Source organism: Stegodyphus dumicola, chromosome 10 (assembly GCF_044657685.1).
Source record: "Stegodyphus dumicola isolate Sdum_Otavi_A_Nest chromosome 10, ASM4465768v1".
Taxonomy (NCBI): Eukaryota; Metazoa; Arthropoda; class Arachnida; order Araneae; family Eresidae; genus Stegodyphus; species Stegodyphus dumicola.
Window position 1 is genome coordinate 117385860 of NC_140777.1, and position 22673 is coordinate 117408532.

Genomic DNA, 22673 nt, shown 5'->3' on the forward strand with positions numbered 1-22673 from the left:
TAAAAGTTAGACTTATTGGTTTTTTATGAAAGAGGTTTTCAATAATTTTTATTTCTGCCCTATATATTTATTTGAGGTAAGACAAAAACTCTACTACTCTAGAAATGATTATTTTATAAATTTAAAGAAAAATATGAAAAAGTTTTAAAATTAACTCTGATAATTATTCAAGAGCACCTTTCATAATGCACCAAAAACTGGAACAACTGAACAGCAAGTTTTATTAATTTACATGAATTTCCCCCCCAAGTTACGCTTAACGCTTTGCGGCGCACTATACGTTAACATCGGAATTTCAAAAAAAAAAAAAAAAAAAAAAAATTGTATGCAGTGTATTTAGTCCTAAAGGAGTATACTGATGCAAAAGCAAAGTTTAAAGTTGTAAAAAACATTTAGCAGAAGTAGCAATAGAAGCTCCCTACGGTTATATACTGTGCAGACATTGAAGACAAAAGTTTTAAACTTAACCAATTTATTAACAATATATATAAATAATAAAAACACAATGAATAAATTTAATCAATCAGAAACTTAAAGAGGTAACATAATCATTATCAAAAAATTACACTTAGTTGATCATTCATTAACACCAAGGGTTTTTCCTTTAAAGAATATTACACTATTAAAGACACAGTAAATATTTTACCTGATCTTTAAATACTGGCATTCAATACGTGAAAAACATATCACTGAACAGAAACTACGCGGTTATTATGAAATTCACTTCACTATCAATAAGTCCATGCTTTGTGGTCAAGAAGGCACCTGAAAAATTAAACTAAATCCTTGAGAGCACTTAAACCGGCAGAAAGATGCACACTAGAATAGAAGAATATGATGCTTGTTCTTTCTGAAATGGAGGGTTTATTGCAAAAGAAATAATTTCTTCAATGAAGAAAAGAGAAACTAATTTGCTAGACAATTGAGATCTTGATGGGTTCAATATATGTAGATCCAAAAAACCACATTTTGTTGGATGATGAACAAATTAAAAGGCAAAGAAAGCCATCTATGAACTTTCATTAAGAATGAAATTATTCTTAGAACAACTGGAGTATTCAAATCAGGAAAGTAAAACTGCAGACATTGCAACTGATTCTCTATCATCCTCTTTCAATGATGAATTAGATTCTGAGAAATATTTGGATCATATTGAAAAGGCGAGTAAAACTAAAGACCCGAAAGCTTACAGATATAAAAATGAAAAAATACAAACAAGATTTCTACATGCCCTTTGAAGAAATAGAGAAATATGATTGCTGTTGCAAGACACCTATTTTAGCACTTATAAAAATATATCTTGAAATGTTAAAGTAGCCCTAACAGTAACAGCTCTTCCTCCTACTAAGTCAGTATGGAAAGACTTTTAAAATTTATCAAATCAGATCTATACTCCTCTAACAAAAATCTTGCCGAAGCTATATTGTTTCTTATAAATTACTAATGCCAGTTTTCCCACTTCATATTAAATGCTAATTGATATAATTTGCTATGCCATCAATTTTTTTTCCCTGTAGCATTTATTACTTCTTTTATATTAAAAAAATAAGCTATAACCCATTGTGTATGTATACGTTTATATATATAAGAGGGAGTCTGTCCTTTTCCCTACCACTCCATAGCCCTGTTAACAAGCCAATTATCTGCTGTCCATTTTAACAAGAATATTTTAGCATGAAACTCATCAGATTTGCTGCAGTTTTAATTTTAAAAGTCATTCAGATGCACGAATTCCAGCAAGTTCCACGTATCCAGGCTCCTGATGGCAATTTTCTTCTGAAGAAAACATTGTTAAATTACATGATCTCTGGACATCCTATTGTTATGTCTGAAAATTTTTTGTTGTGTTTTAATACCTTATTCCTTTATAACTTTAATTTAACTGACTGTTGTGCCGGACAAACTAACTAAAATCAAATAATTCAAAACATTCATAAGAACATCGAAATTCTTATAAACATTAAAACAAATCTAATTCATAATAATCAAAAGATGAATCAAATAAACAATCGTATATACTATCTATCAATCAATTGTATAGTGGTAGAACAATTTAATTTTTAGGTTTGCGTTGTGAGTAACCTATGCAAAATTAAATATCAATAACTCCAAATTCAATTAAACTCCATGTTTCTTAAAAGCCTCCCGGCTCAAACAAATGGAGGGATATGACAGACCACAGTAAATTATGCACTAAATTGAACAAAAGAAACATAGTATATATAACTAACACATTTATTAATTTCTAGAATATTCAAACATATGATAACTAGGGAAACTGATTAGTCCCCTACAATTTAACCTTAAGATGCAAATTAACATATATATCATTTTAAATCTTACACTCATGTTAGGTGTACAACTTTTTTTTTTTTCACATTACTACTAGTTTAAATAGAACTCACTAGTTTAAATAGAAAAGACAAAAAAGGAAAAATCACTCACAGGGTGAAGTTCATACATTAAACTCCTCTGCCATCATCGACTGATTACTACGGAGTGTTAATAGTTCAATAGATTGTCCAACTCATTTTGTTGATCCTTCGAAGAAATCGGGAATGCCATCATCGACTGATTAATAAGGAGTTCTAGATAGTTCAACAGATAGTCCAGCTGCTTTTAAACCAGGAACGCCTTCAGCAAAATCAAGACTCAAGGAAAACACAGGTATCAAGATGCTTCCTTTAAATCAGGAACGCTAACGCTTCAACAAAATCAAGACTCAAGGTAAACACAGGTAACAGGATGCTTCTCTTAAATCAGGAACACTTCAACAAATTCAAGACCCCCAGGAAAAAAATACTGGTATTAGAAAAAGGTAGGGAGATCTGGGACGAACACCTGTATTAAGGTAACCCCGAGAATGTCAAATTAAAGTTCTTGGGAAAATATAACAAAGAAACAGCAAAGCTATATTTTGCATAAGCACTTAGTCTCAACTCGAGCAAAATTCTCATCAGCTGAAAGCAGACAGAAATTCAAGTCCGCAGCCCGCTGGTACACGGCATTCACGAGAGCAAGACCCGCAAGGGGGTCAAGCCCCCACCACTCGTTTTCTTGTCTCACTCTTCTTGAAACTCAGAATCAGAATGATCTCTAGCCTGGTGCAAGCACTCAGGAAATCTCGGTTTCTCCGCCTCTGTGAGTTCATAGGCTTTCAAAAAAATCATAAAATTAAATCTTACCAATCCCGGAATTTTATGTTATCTGAATTGAGAAAATGACACACCCATGATGAATCAAACACCAGAAAATCTGACAATGCAATCCAAAAAACATCTGTACTCACAACGTGAGAAAAAAAATAGACCCCCCAACTAACAAGCGAAACCAAGTTCCACAAGAATCCAACTACCCAAGGTTAGTTTAACCCGCACTGTCTTGAAGTAAAAAAACTGCAACCCCAACAAAGCGACAGGAAAACGATTTCTGTTTCACACGCATTAGCTAAAAAGGGCGACACACATACCCCACTGCCCCCATTGCCGGTAAAAGGCCACAAACCAGATGGCTCCTGCAACCGTCCCCCGCCTTTGTTACAATTCCTACTCAAGAATAACGAGGTAAATAAAACCTTAAGAGCCTAAGAATACTTTTTTTTTTCCAGATTAAAATACACATGAATACAAACAAAAATACTAGAATAATAATGACCCGAAACACACATTAATAACCGAAATTCGCGACATAACACTATTTATGTAAAATGAGAATAAATTGGAGGTTTTTTTTTTTCATTTTGTACAAATGACCATAAAATAAAAATGAACAACACTTATAAAAGTAACATATAAACATGTTCTTCCAGGGATATAGTTTTACACTGAAGTACATTGAACATTCAGCTATAATTAATCTATTATACATTTCTTTAGAGTTTCAAATACACAGAAATAATAATAGCTTTATGCCACAAATGGCACTGAAAACTTAAGTCTAGTTTCAAACTTTTCTATACAGTACAGTTCAGAAACCCATTTATATTTTATTAAGGAAACTTAATTTATAATCTGTAAATCTAAGGAAAAAGTAATTTATCTTATAAATCAATGCTTCTCAAAACATCCAAATATTATATATTACTTTACAGCATTTACTGAAAACTATACTACATCTGATTATACAGTACAGTCAAAAGTCGTTAATCCGGACTCGTCGGGACTTCGGCGATTCCGGGTTATCGATTTTTCCGGATTATAGATCATCAGTTTAAATCTCGTAAGATGGCATGCAGAAATTCTAAAATTAAAAATATGAAACCGTAATTTATGAAATAAAGAACAATTATGATCTAAAGGGTATCAAAATTTTCAAAAAGAAAAAGCTTAATATTTATTTGTTTACTTTATTAAACATTTCTTTCAATGTAAGTTGTTTAAGTTTTGCTTCGTTTCATGTGATAATACTTTCTCTTTAATTCTATTAAACAGACATAATTTCTTGTTCAGTTACAAAGTTCCGCTGTTCAAGTCCTATAATTGCTGTGTCGAGAATGCTGACTAATTTGTCAATCGAAATTTTTTCGTTTTCAATAACCTCTGTTACTTTCTTCGCTATCGGAAGCGAATTATAATGACGAGGAACTTGTTTTAAATCATATCAAAGACGGAGCACATCGAGATGAAATACTACATTTGGTAAGGAATTATAAGCCAAATAAAATAAAAACATCTGCTCTGAAGATAAGGATAGTGCTGACAGTTCAACTTCCAATTCATTATGTGCCCACTGCGGCGTGAAATTGATAAACAGATTTCGGATTTCAAAACATACTTTCGCTTTAGATCCTTTACATATTAACAAATATATATCGGAAATTCTATTTGATATAATCGAAAGTTTAAGCTTACTTTTATAAAATTGCTCTTACAGTCTGCAAAAAATAATAAGCCGGATCCAATTCGAAAATTAAGGAACAACGCAATCATCAACATTAACTGAAATAGATAATTATTTAGCTTATACGTCCATTATACATAAAACACGCACGCGAAAACGTATTCTGCATTTGCGCACACTCATATGCGCAGTCGTAAAAAGTCTTACGCGCACGCGTAAATGCCTATGCGCATGTGTCAACGCGGTGCATGCACAGAAAGTTTTTAGTTTTGAGGTCCGGATTATAGATCATTCCGAATTATGGGTGACCGAATTAACGACTTTTGACTGTACTTTCCCAGTATCAACAGGTTAAGTCTTTCAACTTCAAATCATATGAAGATAAAATATTGTGTTTCCTTACATCCTCTCAGGTTCTTAGTGCCAAATTATGAAAATTAAAAAGTATTTACATAATTTCCCCCTTCCTCGATGCATTCAGAGACCAGCTCTTCTAAATTTTAAAATGGACTAACCCATGTAATGATTGTTTTCGTCCTGTTAACAAATACAAATCCTCACAAACTGCCTGTGAAGGTCATGTTGAAATATTCTTTGCTGTTACATTTTATGCCATCCCAATACAAGACAGACCCATCACAGCAAAGCAAAAGCGAACTGACATTCAGTCTATAATTTTATTGGGTCAGTTGGCTGCACATTTACCTTTCCTATAATTTATGGATGATTTGAGGCCAAAAGAGTAGCAGAGACAAACATAAGGATGGGGAAGTTTTAAGTTACAGGGACAGAGAAGTGAAGATGGAGTACGAAATATTGAAGAAAAAATACTTTTGGATAATGACATCATAATTACCAAATAATAATGAGTCTTAAAGTAAATACCAAAGTATTGACATCATGATAAAAGTTTTTTCCCCTCCAATCTGCATCGACGTAAAAAGAAGACGATTCACGCAGCTCTTCTTTCAAGTTCACGATTCCCGTTGTTGTACTTCCTGAGCTTTGTTATTTCACGAGATTGTTTAGTGCTGCCGTTTTTTTTTTAATCTGGATATTTTATGATAAATTAAGAATATTTTAAATTTCAGCACTTTTTAATACAATGGCAGATAAGGTGTGGTTTGGTTTATTTAATTATGGCAAAGCACACTAGGGCTATCTGCCTAAGAGGAGGATTTTCTAAGGGAAACTGGCTCGTATACACGTTACGAAAACGCCCATGCAGCCAGCCCGTTCGCGAGATTCGAACCTCAGACTGAACTACCAGTGTTCAGAATGGCAGATAAGAAACGCACTCATGCTTTTACTGCTTGCAACGTTGTAAAATGTAAACAAGTTGCATTGACAGTAATGCAAAAAGTGGAAATTCTGCAAAAGATGGAGGCAGGTGCTACTCCTCGGTTTACAGCAGAATCATATGGAATTGCGACACGGACTGTGTAATTGAAATTTTACAGCAACAGTGATTATAACACACTGGAAATCTTTAGATGAGGCGAAATCGGCAAACCTCAATGCTGTCTTGTACAAGTGGTTCTGGCAGTGGCGGAGTAATGGAGTACCAATTTCAGCACTGCTCCTGAGAGAAAAGGGGAAGCAGATTCATGCTAATTTAAAAATAGAGGAGCCTAATGGAAATGAATAATATAAATTGTATACAATAATTTAATTAAATGTATCTAATATGCCTAATTTATTTGGCACTTTTAGTCTAAATATTACGATTTATCTTTTCTGTCCTGATACCCACAAAATACTAAAATCCGCACAACCTCTGGTCCCAAGCTTTGCAGATTTCTGGACTTCTACTGTACAGTCAAAAGTCGTTAATTCGGACACCCATAATTCGGAATGATCTATAATCCGGACTTCAAAACTAAAAATTTTCTGCGCATGTGTCGTAATGACACATGCGCATAGGCGTTTACGCGTGCGCGTAAGACCTTTTACGACTGCGCATATGAGTGTGCGCAAGTGCAGAATACGTTTTTGCATGCGCGTTTTATGTATAATGGACGTATAAGATAAAATTATCTAATTATCTATTTCAGTTAATGTTGATGATTGCGTGGTTCCTTAATTTTCGAATTGGATCCGGCTTATTATTTTTTGCAGACTGTAAGAGCAATTTTATAAAAGTAAGCTTAAACTTTCGATTATATCAAATAGAATTTCCGATATATATTTGTTAATATGTAAAGGATCTAAAGTGAAAGTATGTTTTGAAATCCGAAATCTGTTTATCAATTTCAAGCTGCTCGGGGGGGGGGGGTGGACGCCGCAGGCGCGTAATGAATTGGAAGTTGATCTGTCAACACTATCCTTATCTTCAGCGCAGATGTTTTTATTTTATTTGCTTATAATTCCTTACCAAATGTAGTATTTCATCTCGATATGCTCGGTCTTTGATATGATTTAAAACAAGTTCCTTGTTCATTATAATTCGCTTTCCATAGCGAAGAAAGTGACAGAGGTTATTGAAAACGAAAAAATTTCGATTGACAAATTAATTGGTGTTCTAGACACAGCAATTATAGGACTTGAACAGCGGAACTTTGTAACTGAACAAGAAATTATGTCTGTTTAATAGAATTAAAGAGAAAGTATTATCACATGAAATGAAGCAAAACTTAAACAACTTACATTGAAAGAAATGTTTAATAAAGTAAACAAATAAATATTAAGCTTTTTTTTTTTTTTTTTGCAAATTTTGATACCCTTTAGATCATAATTGTTCTTTATTTCATAAATTACGGTTTCATATTTTTAATTTTAGAATTTCTGCATGCCATCTTACGAGATTTAAACTGATGATCTATAATCCGGAAAAATCGATAACCCGGAATCGCCGAAGTCCCGACGAGTCCGGATTAACGACTTTTGACTGTATTAGTATTTATTCTTATTGGAATGTAGATTCCTTTTAAGGAAATAATATAGTGATAGTTACAAGTAATGTATCCATGACTACGTTTCATTTGTTATATTCTTACTATGTTCCTTCAGAAATTTAAATATTTGCTAATTCTCCGCTCTAGATTTTCAGACAAAATTAGTAAAGGGGAAAAATATGTGACAAAATATGGTAATATTTAATGTACCATAGTCATGCCTCTATATCATCCATGCCAGTTTATCTGTGGTTTATGTTGTATGTATGATAAGTTTAAGCCTCAAAATGAAAGTTACGTGAAGATATACCATACCAGCATTACTCCAACTTCGAACTTTTACTGTATATAAATAATTATTTTCTTTTCTTACCTGATCTCCAATAGTAGTGGAATCAGGTGTATCTGTTCCACTGTTGGAATGAGCTGGAGATGACATACCACTTCCTCCCTGAGGTTGCTCCACTCCTAGTTTCTATAAAGAGAAGGGGGAAAAAGTACAAATGTAAGATTATCAACTTTTATCTCCCTGTTAGCCTTAAATAGCAAATAAAAAATTTTAAATCTGTCTCATGTTACCAGTTCAAAATATATTGTTCATTTTAATTATCATATTATATAACATACATCACTTACTGTGATCATGGTTAATGTTATAATTTGGATATTCCTATCAAATTGTGAAACAGGTTTCGTACAAATTTCTGCATATAGAAATTAAGTACTTTTAAGGACAATTAATGAAAAAAATTAAGGACCTATGAGCAAATGGAACTGAATAAATCAACTAAAAATATATCTATGCCTGAACTTCACTTTTCATTACCATCCTAAAAATAAAAGAGATACGTAAGTCAGATGCATTATTATGAAATATAACTTAATTAACATATTTATTAATACGTTTGAGAATAAAATAAATGTTACGAAATTTATCAAGTAGCATTAAATATTTTACACTTATAATAACTGGACATATTTGAAAGAAGATAAGTGACATTTTAGTTACGTTTTTCTAACAGCTTTCTTTCTTTCTTTCTTTTTTTTTTTTAATGTCTCATTTTGTCACATACTTGCTCAGTCTAGAGGTTTAGTAAATAAAAAGTAGATTTTATGTCAAGCAGCATAAGTTAAAATGAGCATTAAAATCATAATCAGCATGATTCATAACAAAAGACTGGCCGTCGTCACCGCTCCTGCTTGCCTAAAGAAAGACAGTCTATCACAGAAACCTAAGGGATAAATCTGACTTATTAAACTATTATTACCAACTCCCAAAAATGAGACTATGGAATGCTGCTCTTAAGTTAAATATTTCACTACTCCTCTTACTAAGATAAAAAAAAATTGGTTAAAATATTATTTGCAAATCAAATTGAAATGAAAATAATAACATGAAACTGCAGCAAGAAAGATCACAATGTTAAAAAAGCACTGAAGATTTGGTTTAACAAATGTAATGTTTGTTACACAAACACACGCACACACACACACAAATAAACAAACAAACAAACAAAAAAAAAAAAAAAAAAAAAGAAGTAGAAGCAGTCAACAGTTCATGGACGCAGTAGAAGGCTGAAGAAATAGCAATAAATATTTGGAAAGATGATTCTGTAGCAACAGATTATAGGTTTGGCCTATGGAAAAAAACTGATGTGCACACCACAGGACTTCCTTGTATGGAATATTAAATTATACTCATTTTTTCTTGCATTTCATTTAAACTTATTGGATTGAATTAAACCTACTTCGCCGACAACACATAAACCACAATAGAATAAATGCATTCTTTAAAATTCACTCTATTTGTTTACCATAGCGACACTCTGGCGCTAGGTTCACTTAACAGTATTATATTTCGTTCATATTATAACTCAGAATGCACAAAATTTATATCATTTAAAGAATTATTTAATCATTGCCTTATGTTCTATTCAAATATTATATTAAATCTAGAACGATGCATAAAAGAAATTAAGCAAACAAAACAAAAGGAAACAGTTTTTCACAGACGATTGAGTATTTCTCATTCAATTAATCCAGTTCTCACTTCGGGACAAGGCAAAAATACATAAAAACTCAAAATATCTGTATTAAAAATTACGAAGTAAATTTTAAACGCTTATTTTCTTCGAAAAAATTCCAGAAAGAATTAAGCATGATTTAATTCGCAATAATAAATGAAGGCGTTATCTTTGTTGTTGCGAAGCTAAGTTTCTTTAGATTTACTAAAAAAATCCACTATCCAGCTGTTTCAAATGTAAACAAGCAATGGCGGCCATCAAAAAAATTATTAGGCTAAGCGACACTTAAACAACTTTGGCATAAAAACCTTAACCGGAAGATAAGAACAACATAATTCAATAATTTTTAAAGCAAAAAATGTACAATTTACAAACATATAAGAGTAAAGAAACTGAGATCACTGAGCCGGGTAACAGACTGGATATATATATAAATATATTTATATACGCTTGGTACGGCCAATTGTAACCAAAATATGAGGTGCACATCTACATGTTATAGCAGTCCTATATACAAAATTTCAACGTTCTGAGGCTACTCGTTTTTGAGTTATGCAAGGTACGTTTGTACATACATACGTTCGTAAAGACGCCACAAAAAATTCTCTTCAGAATTCATTTTAAAACAGTTTTATAATTTTTTTGGAGGAAAATAGTATTTTATTCTTTCCTTATGTACAGATATCACACAAAAACATCGTTAAATTACATTCGATAGCGGTCAAAATGGATATTTTTGTTGAAATATGCTGCCTGAAACTTTTCACGATTACAATACTTCCTTTTTTACTTCGTACAAGGAAGTAAAAAAAGAAAACATTACTTACAAATGCATTCATGGTGAAGAAAAGGTTGCTGATTTATTTTCTGCAGGAACACAGGTGTCAAAAGAATGTCCTAAATGGTCTATGAAGGATTTGTCTAAAAATATTTTATAATGCCGATGAAGTAGGTGCTTTACCTGAAAGTTCAAATGGGTCTAAAATAGTGAAAGATCACACAGCCCTTTAATATTGCCTCAATATGCATGGTAAAAAAAAAAAAAAAAAAAAAAAAAAAAAAAAAATATTAGTAATTGGAAAAAAGGGGGGAATCCTCAAAGCTTAATAGTGGACTGTAAGTATAATCCAAAGGTGTAAATGATGTCAGTAATTTTCACTTAAGGGCTTTTGAAATGGTATAAACTGCAGAATGATGATCTTCTTACTGATATCTTCACAGTACAAGTCTCGGAAGGTCTCTCTTAAGTATTTTGAAGTTAACACTGTTATCAAATGTTATTAGAGCAATGAAAGAACATCACTGATGTGAATTGAGTGTGAAAGTCTTTTATGGCACAGAGAATACGGATATAAGTGCAAATGAATTAGCAAGAAAAACTAAAACTAAAAAAACCTGATGACCACCACAACTCCTTTGTGTGGCCTATTAAATTATATAATTTTTTTTGATTGTTTTACTAAATGAAACAGGTGAATTATTATTAGCTTACGTTAGATATATAACATGTGTAACATGCAATTCAAGCAAGCTGTAAAAAATCTGCATTACAATGATAACTTTAAAGAATATTCTTTTTAGAACAATAATAAACAAATTAAATATTGCCACACTAACTACATACAGAAATTGTTGTTATAGATTTTGTTATTAGTTGAAAATTATTTTTAATTCAATATTGCAAAACATGAATATTTTCATTATTTAACACTCTTCTGTAATTGGAAATATATGACTACAACCAACGATTGTGATGCGAAAATAAAGGACAGTTAAAGGGGTAAATGTGTGTATACACATTTGGTACTGCCAACTGCAATAAAAGAAGGTGGTACACAACCAGATGTTATAACAGTCCTATATGCAAAATTTCAGCATTCTAAAGCTAACTGTTATCGAGTTATGGGAGATACATATGTACCTACATACAGATGTCACGGGAAAAATTTGTTTTGAATCCATTTTGGAAAAAAAGTGTCCTTTACTGTGCCTGTATGTAATTGGGTTGGGGAGGGCTTGTCTAAATAAGTTGGGGGAACAGTCAAAATAAATACTTCTGTTGAAATATGATATCTGAAATTTTTTGCAGCTACACTCCCTCCTTTACGTTGTATAAAGGAGTAAAAAAAGAATTGAAAACACCTTTTCAAACATGAATTGTGCGGAATTCTATGCTTGGATGGACGTTTGTGAAAAAGTTGTAGCATTAAAAAGAAAAGCAATTATCTACCAGCAGCTTTCTGGAACTAATCTAAGCACATCACGTGACAAACTTTCTGAAGATAATGATAAAAATCGGTCAATTTTCTACAAATGCTGATATGAAAAATGCCCAATGAGTATTAAATGTAGGGTTACAGCATCGGCCTTTAATTTTCTGTAACATTATATGCATATAAATGCACTTTTGCTTAGCAAATGTAGACAGTCTAAGTACCAAGTCTGTATTGTTTTCCTTACCATTAAAACCACAATATCCAATTAACTTAAAATCCCGAAGAAATAACTTATTTTACATTAATATCTCAAAGACCACGACACAATGCATAACTTCTGAATTTGCCAATTTTTAAGATTATGGAAAACAAAATTTAAACATGTTGTGATATACACAATAAAATGTACACTTTCAACTTTACTTATATGTTCAAAATGATGATTTTAGTAAAGTTGAAATTTTCCATTACAGTTTTGGCTTTCATATCACAAGAAAAATGATACAAAACACATTACAAACATTTTGATTATTCTATAAAATGTTTTCGTTACACCAAAAGAATGCAATAATATTGAAAGCCATGCATGCTGCTGCACTTCATAAGATAGCCTGGTCAGGTGGAATATTTTACAGTCAAAGATTATTAGAAAAGCAGTTACAATATTCTTTATATGAATTCAAAAACACCTTCTCTGAGAATGTACAAAATTCTGTAACCTGCAATTATGTCAAACTTAATTATCATGCAGAGGGCAAGGGAAGAAGATTTTGTTCTACCAATTACAAAAGAATACCTTTAATAATTCTTGTCTTTGTTGCCTGCGTCTCTGAATGACAATTTCTTCATCTTCTTCCTCCTCCTCTTCTACTTCAAGATCAACAATTCTACATGGAAAAAGAATGTTAAAAAATATTTTTTTATAAATCATTTAGACTTTCTGAAGATGATTTATGAAATACAAATTGAACTTCTTAGATTCGTTTATTTTAACCTTTACTTATATTCTTGTAGGTTTCTAAATTCTACCAGAAATGTAAATGATACCCAGATTTTATTTTACTTTAATTTTCAACAGGTCAACTGTTTTGGTATTGGATCACCCAGAAAGTTTTCTGTTTTTTTTTTTTTTTTTTTTTTTTAACATGGGCAGCTACAAAATGCCTTTAAAAAAATCATTAGATTTGTTTCAAAAATTATCAAGATGCTGCTTAAGTCCTCGAAAAGAGGTGTATTCGGGACCATTCACAGAATTTTGAAGTGACCTAAAGAGATGAAAATAGGAGGGAGCTTAGTCTAGTAAATATAGGAGATGACATGAAATATTCCAAACATATTCATTAGGTCTCATCGAAATGTATGCTGAGTATTGTCATTTTGGAAGATGACGCCTCAACATCAATGGTAAACATTAGTAATCTCTTCATAATAGTCCCAATGGAGTGCAAAGGATCAAGACATTTAGAAGAGCTAAACAATCATACGTTCCTTTTTATTTGAACATAGGATTCATTACATGAATGAAATGTTGTTGTCAGAAACTTCATCTTACCTTGGCTCTTATAAAAAATGAAAAAATAATATATTTTAATCTTCAACTAAAGAAAAAATTATTTTCAATAGAAAGACAAAATTTAATTCAATTGAATATGATTGAAAATTTTAAATTCATACACAGCACTAGAAATGTATGTGGTACTTTCCCACTAACATCCCTTAGAGAAATGTTACTGCCAAACTGCAAAATATGGTTGATAATCTAAAAAAGACACTATCAGATATTATTTTGAATATATTCAATGCTTATAACACAAAATATCTGCCCTTTTTTTTTTTTTGCAATACAGTAACCTATTGGGAAAGTACTATTTCAATTTATGGAAGAAAAAGGCAGAGATATTAAAGGGATGGAAGTCAGGGTACTTGAATATGCACATAGGGGCTATCTACCTAAGGGAAAGGATGCCTTCACTTAGGTAGATAAGCCCTGTGTGCTTTCTATGGAGTGCTTTCTATGGGAAATTCAGTTGTATCCCTATTACATGAGGGGGAAAACCAAAATGGCATTTAGCCTGCTTTTTTGTTTAGTCTAGCCTCAAACAAGCAGTATGAAAAAGAGATAAATGTAAAAATGATTAATAACATTATACACCATTTAATACAATAAATTAGATTTGAAGATTACGTATGTTTATTCATTTACTAAAGCAATAATTATTTTAAATGTGCAAAGATTAATATTACAAAAAATTTAAGAATAACTATTCCCAAAACATAAAAATATTAAAATATCTTTAACTGTCATGCAAATACTTCCAACATTTCAATAGTGTATAAACACTCACTTCCAAAAGTTAGGCACAGAATGGTTAAATGCTAATTTCTGGAAGCCAATCAGAATTGAAGACAATGCAATTTGCTGCAGAGGTAGATGGAAGTATGCAAATATGTTAGGTAACAGCCAATCGCGCTTTCATGCAAAAAAGGCAGTCTTATAAGAAGCCAGCTTTATGAAAGGTTAAAGAAGTTGATTGTAAGTGCTGATAGAAAGTATTTAAAACTTTCGTACATTTCGTTTTCAAGACATAAGTGTTTCTATGACTTCCAGAAGACGAATGGAAGATTCTGAGTACTGGCGTGCTGTGGGGTGCATTGAAGCACGACAGTTGATCACAGATGTTGCTCTTTTCTTCCACGTTCATCATTCTGTAATTTCACGTTTATGGAAACAATTCCGAACCACACAGACAGTTGTCCAAAGGCCCGTAGCCGGTCGCCCTAGGGTTACAACCCTCGAGGAAGATTGATATATTGCTATTGCAACCAAATGGAATAGCAGAGCGACCTCCACATGTGTGGCATCTATGGTTACAGCATCCATTAGTAAGGCAATATCTGCAGCTACTGTAAGCTGAAGATTACATATGAGTGGACTGTATATTCGGGTACCTCGAGTTTGTGTTCCTCTATCCGTCCAATCTAAAGCGGCACGATTACAGTGGTGCCGGGAACATGTCAATTGGAATGTGTCTGACTGGGGCAATGTCATGCTTACTGATGAGTCAAGATTTGCTCTGGAGCCAGATGATGCCGGGAACATGTCAATTGGACTGGGGCAATGCCATGCTTACTGATGAGTCGAGATTTGCTCTGGAACCAGATGACAAACGCATAAGGATATGGCGCGAACAACGAACCCGCAATCAGTCCTAAAACATCACGCATTATGCAGAAGCATTACGGTGTCGGCAGGGATTTCATTAGGATACCACACTGACCTGCACATCTTTAAACGGGGTTCTTTGACGGCCGTCCTGTATCGAGATGAAGTCCTAGAACCCATTGTGAGATTGTATGCTGCAGCAGTCAGCAGTCGGCCCTACTTTTATTTTAATGGACGATAATGCATGTCCCCATACAGCTGACATCGTCGATGACTACCTGTAGAGTGAAGGGTTTGCACGTATGGCGTGGCCAGCATATTCGCCCGAGCTTAATCCCATTGAAAATCTTTGGGATGCTCTCAGTCATGCTGTATCTTCACGTTTCTCACCTCCAGCCACTCTTATTGAGCTGAAAACTGCTCTACAAGAAGAATAGCGATTGCTTAATTCTGCAGTGGTTGACCACCTAATTGAAAGCATGGTCCCAAGGTGTAAACTTTGTATACATATGAGGGGGAATCACATATCCTATTAAAGTCCTCTTTTTCATTTTATGCTGTTTATTTTCACTTTATACATAATTCTGTTTAAGTCTCCAGTATGCCATTATCTGATAACTTACAAAAATTAAATATTGTTTTCATTTCTGTATATAATTACTGATTCTGTTTTATGCATAAACATATATGCTACATTCTTGCCGAATTTTGTGTCAATCAAAGCAGTATTTCTTGATTTTTTTTCATTCTATATCTTCGTGCTTAACTTTTGGAAGTAAGTGTATTATTTGACAACTAAAAAAAAAAAAAAAAAAAAAAAAAAAAAAAAAAAAAAAAAAACTAATAAATAAGCAGTATTAATTGAATATTTTGCTTTTAATTAAAGGAAAAATAAAATGCTTTTATCTAATGTCTTTAGTCTTTCTTCAGTGAATCATCACTCATATGTGTAAGCATAATAAACTATTTATATATTTTTGATATATTAAAATATGACAGAATAAATAGAAACTAACTGAGATGCTACATATGTTGTGACATCTCTTCAGATGATGATGCAGTGAGGTAAAGTAACACAGCCATGTTTCTGAATACATCATGAACAATTTAATATTTATTGCAGCTTTTAAAGCATTGCTTAATTCCTGGACTGGTTTGTGCTTATTTTATTCATCAGTTAAGTTAATTATAAATATTTATATAATTAAATTCATCTCACTTAAAATCTACCTCTTTGTTTTAAACTCAACTTACAACCACTGTGGCATCATTATTCTTACTTGAGTAAAAGATGAAACACCAATTATTAACTCGGGCAAAGCAGAATTTGTTAGTACGATTTGTTTTATCACAGCTTTACTCAACCTAGAGGAAATGAAAGGAAATATTCAGTTTTGATTGGCAGTTTGCCTGATTTTGTTGGTTGCGTGGTTCTTTTGGAGGGACTGGTCACGTGTTTCCCTATTGTATAGTATACGTCAGCTTGTGGATTAGTAACGTATAAAGAGAGGATACATGCATTGAAAAAAAAAAAATAATAAATAATAAATAAAATAAAATAATGGCGATGATTTTTCAGACAGTGATTATGAAGAGGTTGAGGGGGGAGAATCAAATTTAGAGCGGCCGTGTAGTCTGTGCTTCCTTGAAAGAGATTCCAGCAGTAAACCAGTAAGAAAAGAGACCACACACCAATGTAGAATATATCAGGTATCACTTTGTGTTGTTCCTTGTTTCAAAAACTATCATACAAAGACCAACATTTAACTATTTTTCATTTGCCCGAGATAACTCGGGATAGTAAACTAATATTAAAACTAAATGCTTTTACATCTTCAAAAAATTAAAAATTCAACTTAAAACCTACATATTTTGATTTGTTTCGTTTCATTGTATTTAATAGTAAAATAAAAAAAAAATGTGATGATTTTTTGTAATTGTTTTCAAAAAAATTTGTAAGGGAAGCGATTAATTATTGTTAATTTATCAGGAGTTAGTTTGTTCTCTTTAAAAAGTCAACCAATTTCCGATAAGTGCCCATAATTACTTGATTTGTTGATTACTTTTTCATTTTTTAAGTTTCCATTTTCAGGGTTCATATTTTAATGCTTCTTTTTTAAAATATTTTCAAGATTTCAATGCTTATACAGGGTTCATATACATTTCTGCACATGGAAATTAAGTACTTTTAAGAACTATTAATGAAAAAAAAAAAAAAAAATTAAGGACCCATCAACAAATGGGAACTGTACAAATTCAATTAAAGATATATGCTATGCCTGAACTTTTGTGATACCATCCTACGAATCAAATAGATCCACAAGTAGAATGCATTATTATTAAACATAATTTAATAAACATTATTACAAAACAAATTTGAGAATAAAATCAGCTTTACAAATTTTATCAGGTAACATTAAATATTTTACCCTTATAATAGTTGGACATATTTGAAAAAAGATTAGTGACATTTTATTTATGTTTTACTAACAGTTAGCTTTATGATGATTTTTTCTTTTATGTTTCATTTTGTCACATACTTGCTCAGTCTATAAATTCAGTAAATAGCACGTAGATTTTATGTCAAACGGCATAGGTTAAAATGAGAAGTAAAATCATAATCAGCATGCTTCATAATGAAAGACTTAACTGTTGCTGCCGCTGCTCCTTGCCTAGAGAGAAAACTGCTGATCAGAACAAACCTGAAAGAATTTCAGGGTTCATACACATTTCTGCACAAGGGAATTAAGTACTTTTAAGGACCATTAATGAAAAAAAATTAAGGACCTATCAGCAAATGGGAACTGAATAAATTCAACTGAAGATATTATCTATGCCTGAATTTCCCTTTTGCAATACCACCCTAAAAATAAAATAGATCCCTAAGTAGTATGCATTATTACTAAAGATGAATTAATTAACATAATTGTTAATAAGTTTGAGAATAAAAAAAAAACTTTATATAATTTAACAAGTAGCATTAAATACTTTACACTTATAATTGTTGGTCATATTTGAAAGAAGATAAGTGACATTTACGTTTTACTGACAGTTAGCTTTATGTACGTCTCATTTTGTCACATACTTGGTCAGTCTAGAGGCTTAGTAAATAAGCAGATAGATTTTATGCCAAACTGCATGGGTTAAAATGAGAAGTAAGATCATAATCAGCACGATTCACAACAAAAGACTGAATGTTGTCAGCGCTGCTGCTTGTCTAGAGAGAGACCTGCTGATTAGAACAAACCTGAAAGGCCTGATGTAGGCAAGGTTGGCAAGTGTTGAAAAAGTTAGTCAGGTTCTGTTTGATGCAGTTAGTGTCGTAGCTTTGTGTACAGATCCAGGGGTTGTAACCCAGTTAATATACTTTAAGGTTCCAATAAGCCATTAAAGCAAAAGAGGTGATAAGTTGTTTTGTATTATTGTAAGTCTAAGTAGATGCATAGAATATGTTTTACTTGAATTTTTACATTTTTATATTTTATCTTGTGACCACAGTGAGTATTAATAAAAGGCAATAACTCGCTTTAATATGTAGAGATAATTTTTAAGGGCAAGCAGTTAGTTATAAATAATTAAATTAGGTAGTTTGATAACCTTAGTCATTATGGATTTACATGGCCACTATTAAATTTTATTTTTTTTAACAATATTTGTTAAAAAGCCCTATTAAAATCAAAATCTAATAAAATTTCACAGCTTAAAATATATGTAATTTATGACACAGATTCTTAAACGATATTAAGATCTCCCCATGGCATACCATAGGTAATGCTAAATCTGCTATGGTATTCAGAATCTAGTGTTTATGAATCGTAGGCAAAATCTCTTACTCTTTTACATGCTTCCCAGTAATGCTCGTTTCAGCACTCTTTTTGAAGCTCTATTCAATTAGTGTGCCCACTTCGGGCACACCCAAAGAATTAACACTATAAGTGCTATCTTTACAAAATTTTACTTGTGTACTCCTCAAGGCCTAATTAGACTGCCTACCTTTCTTTTTTTATCGAAATTCCAACTTTAAAAGGCAGCGTGCCGGAAAGGGTGAAGCATCTTTTCTAACAATTAGAAATTTGTTTCAATATGCAAACCAATATTCCCACCAGTTTCTCCTAACTTGGCAGTCTCTCAACAAAATACCTATGAGGTTTTACTTGATCTGGTAAATGTTAACTAGTCCAAAACCACTGATGACATGAAGCAAATTATCGCTATGTCTAAAAGTAAGTCGAAAGTCAGATAAAGGTTTAAAAAAAAAAAACAAAAAAAAAAAAAAAAAAACTACCTATTATTTAAAAAGACCTTAGAACATAAAGGCATGTTCTTATGCTAACAAAATCAACTGAAGCTTATGCTGATTCAATTAAACAAACAGTCAAATTCACATTAAAAATGTGGACTAGTAGTCAAAGACTACACAACTTAATTTTAATCTAAGCTGGCTCAATAACACATAACAAACTTGCAAGTCGTGGTAATGAAGTTATCGCATAGCAAATTAAAATATCAGCAGCCATAATGCAAAGACGAATAATTACAAATTACCAGAGCTGGTAGGAAGTAATGCAGGGTACAAGCGGAGGCCAGAAACAAATTCTGTCTTCAAGCCCAAAACTTTAGTTTAAAAGCTAGCTAAGTGATTTTCATTCTGGTGAGGAGACGGAAAGGGAAAATTAGAGTAAAGGCTGAAATTATAAACAACTGCTTAATTTACATAATAACTGTACATATCTTTGAAGAATAATTTTCTTTCTCTTTATGTATTTAGTTTCTTTTTTCAATGCATTTCCACTTCATTTTAGAATTTCTGGATTTAATTAAAGATTTCTGCTATTCTAAAAAACTAAATGGATGTAGATTGTATAGGAAAAGGTGCTAATTTTATTTCTTTAGTAATGTGAACATTCAGAATAAATATCAAATGATACATGGTAAGAGCTGGTTACAGAGCCAGTCTGGCAGAATTTTCAGAATTTAGTGACACACCGAGCAACAAAATCTAGAAATGGTAAGATGCACAAAGCTGTAGTTTTCAGCACCTGACGACTAATGACAATTTTTCACCCCCTTCTGTATACCAAGAATGAAAAATATTTCATTCTAACATTCTGTAACATCAATTTGGCACCCCATGGATGCTGCGCCAGGGGACAGATGTCCCTAATTGCCCCAGCCTAGCTATGCCACTGACAATACACTGAGACATATAAGATGAATATTTTAAAATGTCAAGTTTTCAATTTCTTTATTAATAGAAAAATTCCTTTCTATAAATGCCTGTTCATGTGATAAGATTAGAAGCTTTTTGATATTTTCCATGCTTGTGTCTGGTGAAAAGTAGTGAAAACAATGGGAAGGTAAACATATTGCGAAAAGACTTACTAGCATCAGAAGTAAAACATTCAAATATTATGTTTTCATTGTTCTTCAGAAAATTTTCCAAAAAGTAAAAATTCATCACAAACTTTCTGTAAAATACATTCATTGCATGTTAATACTATAAAGACACTTTTCTGAAATCCTTCTAGATTCATGGGTATATAAATCTTGCCTTTAAAATCCTTCTAAACTTTCCAAGTGGCTATGTCTAAAATCCCAAAGAAAAATTACCCCTACCAATTCTGTAACAGCAAAAAGCCAGAAATATGTTTAAGAAAAAATCAGAGGAAAAAAAGTGTAAAATTAATTTTATACAGAAAACTGATGCATATTGAGAAAACTATATGGGAACAACTCTTACCATGAAAAAATTAAAACGAAGACATTTTTAATTAATTACATAACCATTTTGCTTTTGCTAAGAATTGTTTCATAAATTGTGCTATTTGTACATTTTTTGCTGTTACAGAAATGGTAGGGATAATTTTTCAGGATTTTGTCTGTTTTTATTAGTTTGTGATATGTCTGGGTGTCTTTGTAGATATTAATGGGTTTTATTTTTAATATGTAGTAGAAGTCTAGAAATCCGCAAAGCTTGGGACCAGAGGTTGTGCGGATTTTAGAATTTTGCATGTAAAGTCTTGTTATTCCCTTGTTTATTTTTCAGATTCAAAATATTGTATAATAAGCTGCCGAAAACCGAAAGTAATGTCACTTTATACTATGATGGTGAAAAGTAAAAATGCTTCATTTTAGTGATATTTTTTTAATACAATTTCAATATATTAGCATTATTTCAATGAAATTGATCAATGTTATAGTGTTTAAAAAAATCATCAAAAAATTCCCCCGATTTCTGAATTAAAAATTTTCTATAGAAACTGATCTTAAAATCGTTAAAATGTTGATAAGTCGCTAAATTTGGAACTGTTTAATAAAGAAGTCACATTCCCAAACTCAAAACAGCTCTTCATTAGAAAAAAAATGAAATATTTTCGAAATGCTTATGTTTCACTTCTTGCTCAGAAACTCGAGTATCCCACTGTTTCGTTTATATTAGAAATAGGAACAAATTATAATCCATGTACCTATTCACCCATTCAAAAGATACTATATTTTTAAATAAATCACCAAAAATATTTGTCCAAAATGTTAATTCACATTCAAAATGGCCATTGTAAAAATTGGCAGGAATTTCAGATGATTAAAATTAAGGACCTCCTGTTGAATTTGGCCGAAATTAAGGACTTTTAAGGACCAAAAATCGATTCCAAGATAACCAGGGTTCGTACACATTTCTGCACACGGAAATTAAGTACTTTTAAGGACTTTTAAAGACCATTAATGGAAAAAATTAAGGACCTATAAGCAAATGGGAACTGAATAAATTCAATTAAAAATATTATTCTATGCCTGAATTTCACTTTTGTAATACTATCCTAAAAATAAAATAGATCCCTAAGTAGTATGCATTATTACTAAACATGAATTAATTAATATAATTATTAATAAGTTTGAGAATAAAATAAATTTTATGCAATTTATCAAGTAGCATTAAATATTTTACACTTAATAATAGTTGTGCATATTTGAAAGACGATAAGTGACATTTATGTTTTACTAATAGTTAGCTTTATGCTGATTTTTTTATCTCATTTTGTCACATACTTGGTCAGTCTAGAAGTTTAGTAAATAGCAGGTATTAGATTTTATGTCAAGCAGAATAGGTTAAAATGAGAAGTAAGATCATAATCAACATGATTCATAACAAAATACTGAATGTTGTCACCGCTGCTAATTGTCCAGAGAGAGAGACATGCTGATTCAAACAAACCTGAAAGGCCTGATGAAGGCATGGTTGGCAAGTGTTGAAATTTAGTCAGGCTCTGTTTGATGCAGTTAGTGTCATAGCTTCGTGTACAGTTCCAGTGTTTGTAACCCCTTTAATATACTTTAAGGTTTCAATAAGCCATTCAAGCACCAGAGGTGATAAGTTGTTTTGCATTACTTTAAGTCTCAGAAGATGCGTAGAATATGTTTTACTTGAATTTTTACATTTTTATATTTTATCTTATGACCACAGTGAGTATTAATGAAAGGCAATAACTCGCCTTAATATGTAGAGATAATTTTTAAAGGTAAGCAGTTAGTTATAAAT

General features: G+C 31.8%; 1 protein-coding gene across 4 annotated transcripts in view; it reads right to left on the minus strand.

The window, feature by feature from the left end:
• Prp4k (Pre-mRNA processing factor 4 kinase) overlaps positions 1-22673 on the minus strand; it is a 94476-nt gene that overhangs the window by 34235 nt on the left and 37568 nt on the right. For all 4 annotated transcript variants that reach the window (XR_004757223.2, XR_004757222.2, XR_015043517.1 and 1 more), the window contains exons 5-6: positions 12770-12860; positions 8107-8208 (exon numbers count right to left, since the gene is read on the minus strand). Coding sequence is in view for 1 of the 4 variants with exons in the window: in XM_035352900.2 (XP_035208791.2) it covers positions 8107-8208; positions 12770-12860 (193 nt within the window). In the remaining 3 variants the exon portion in view is untranslated. The remainder of the gene's footprint in view (positions 1-8106; positions 8209-12769; positions 12861-22673) is intronic.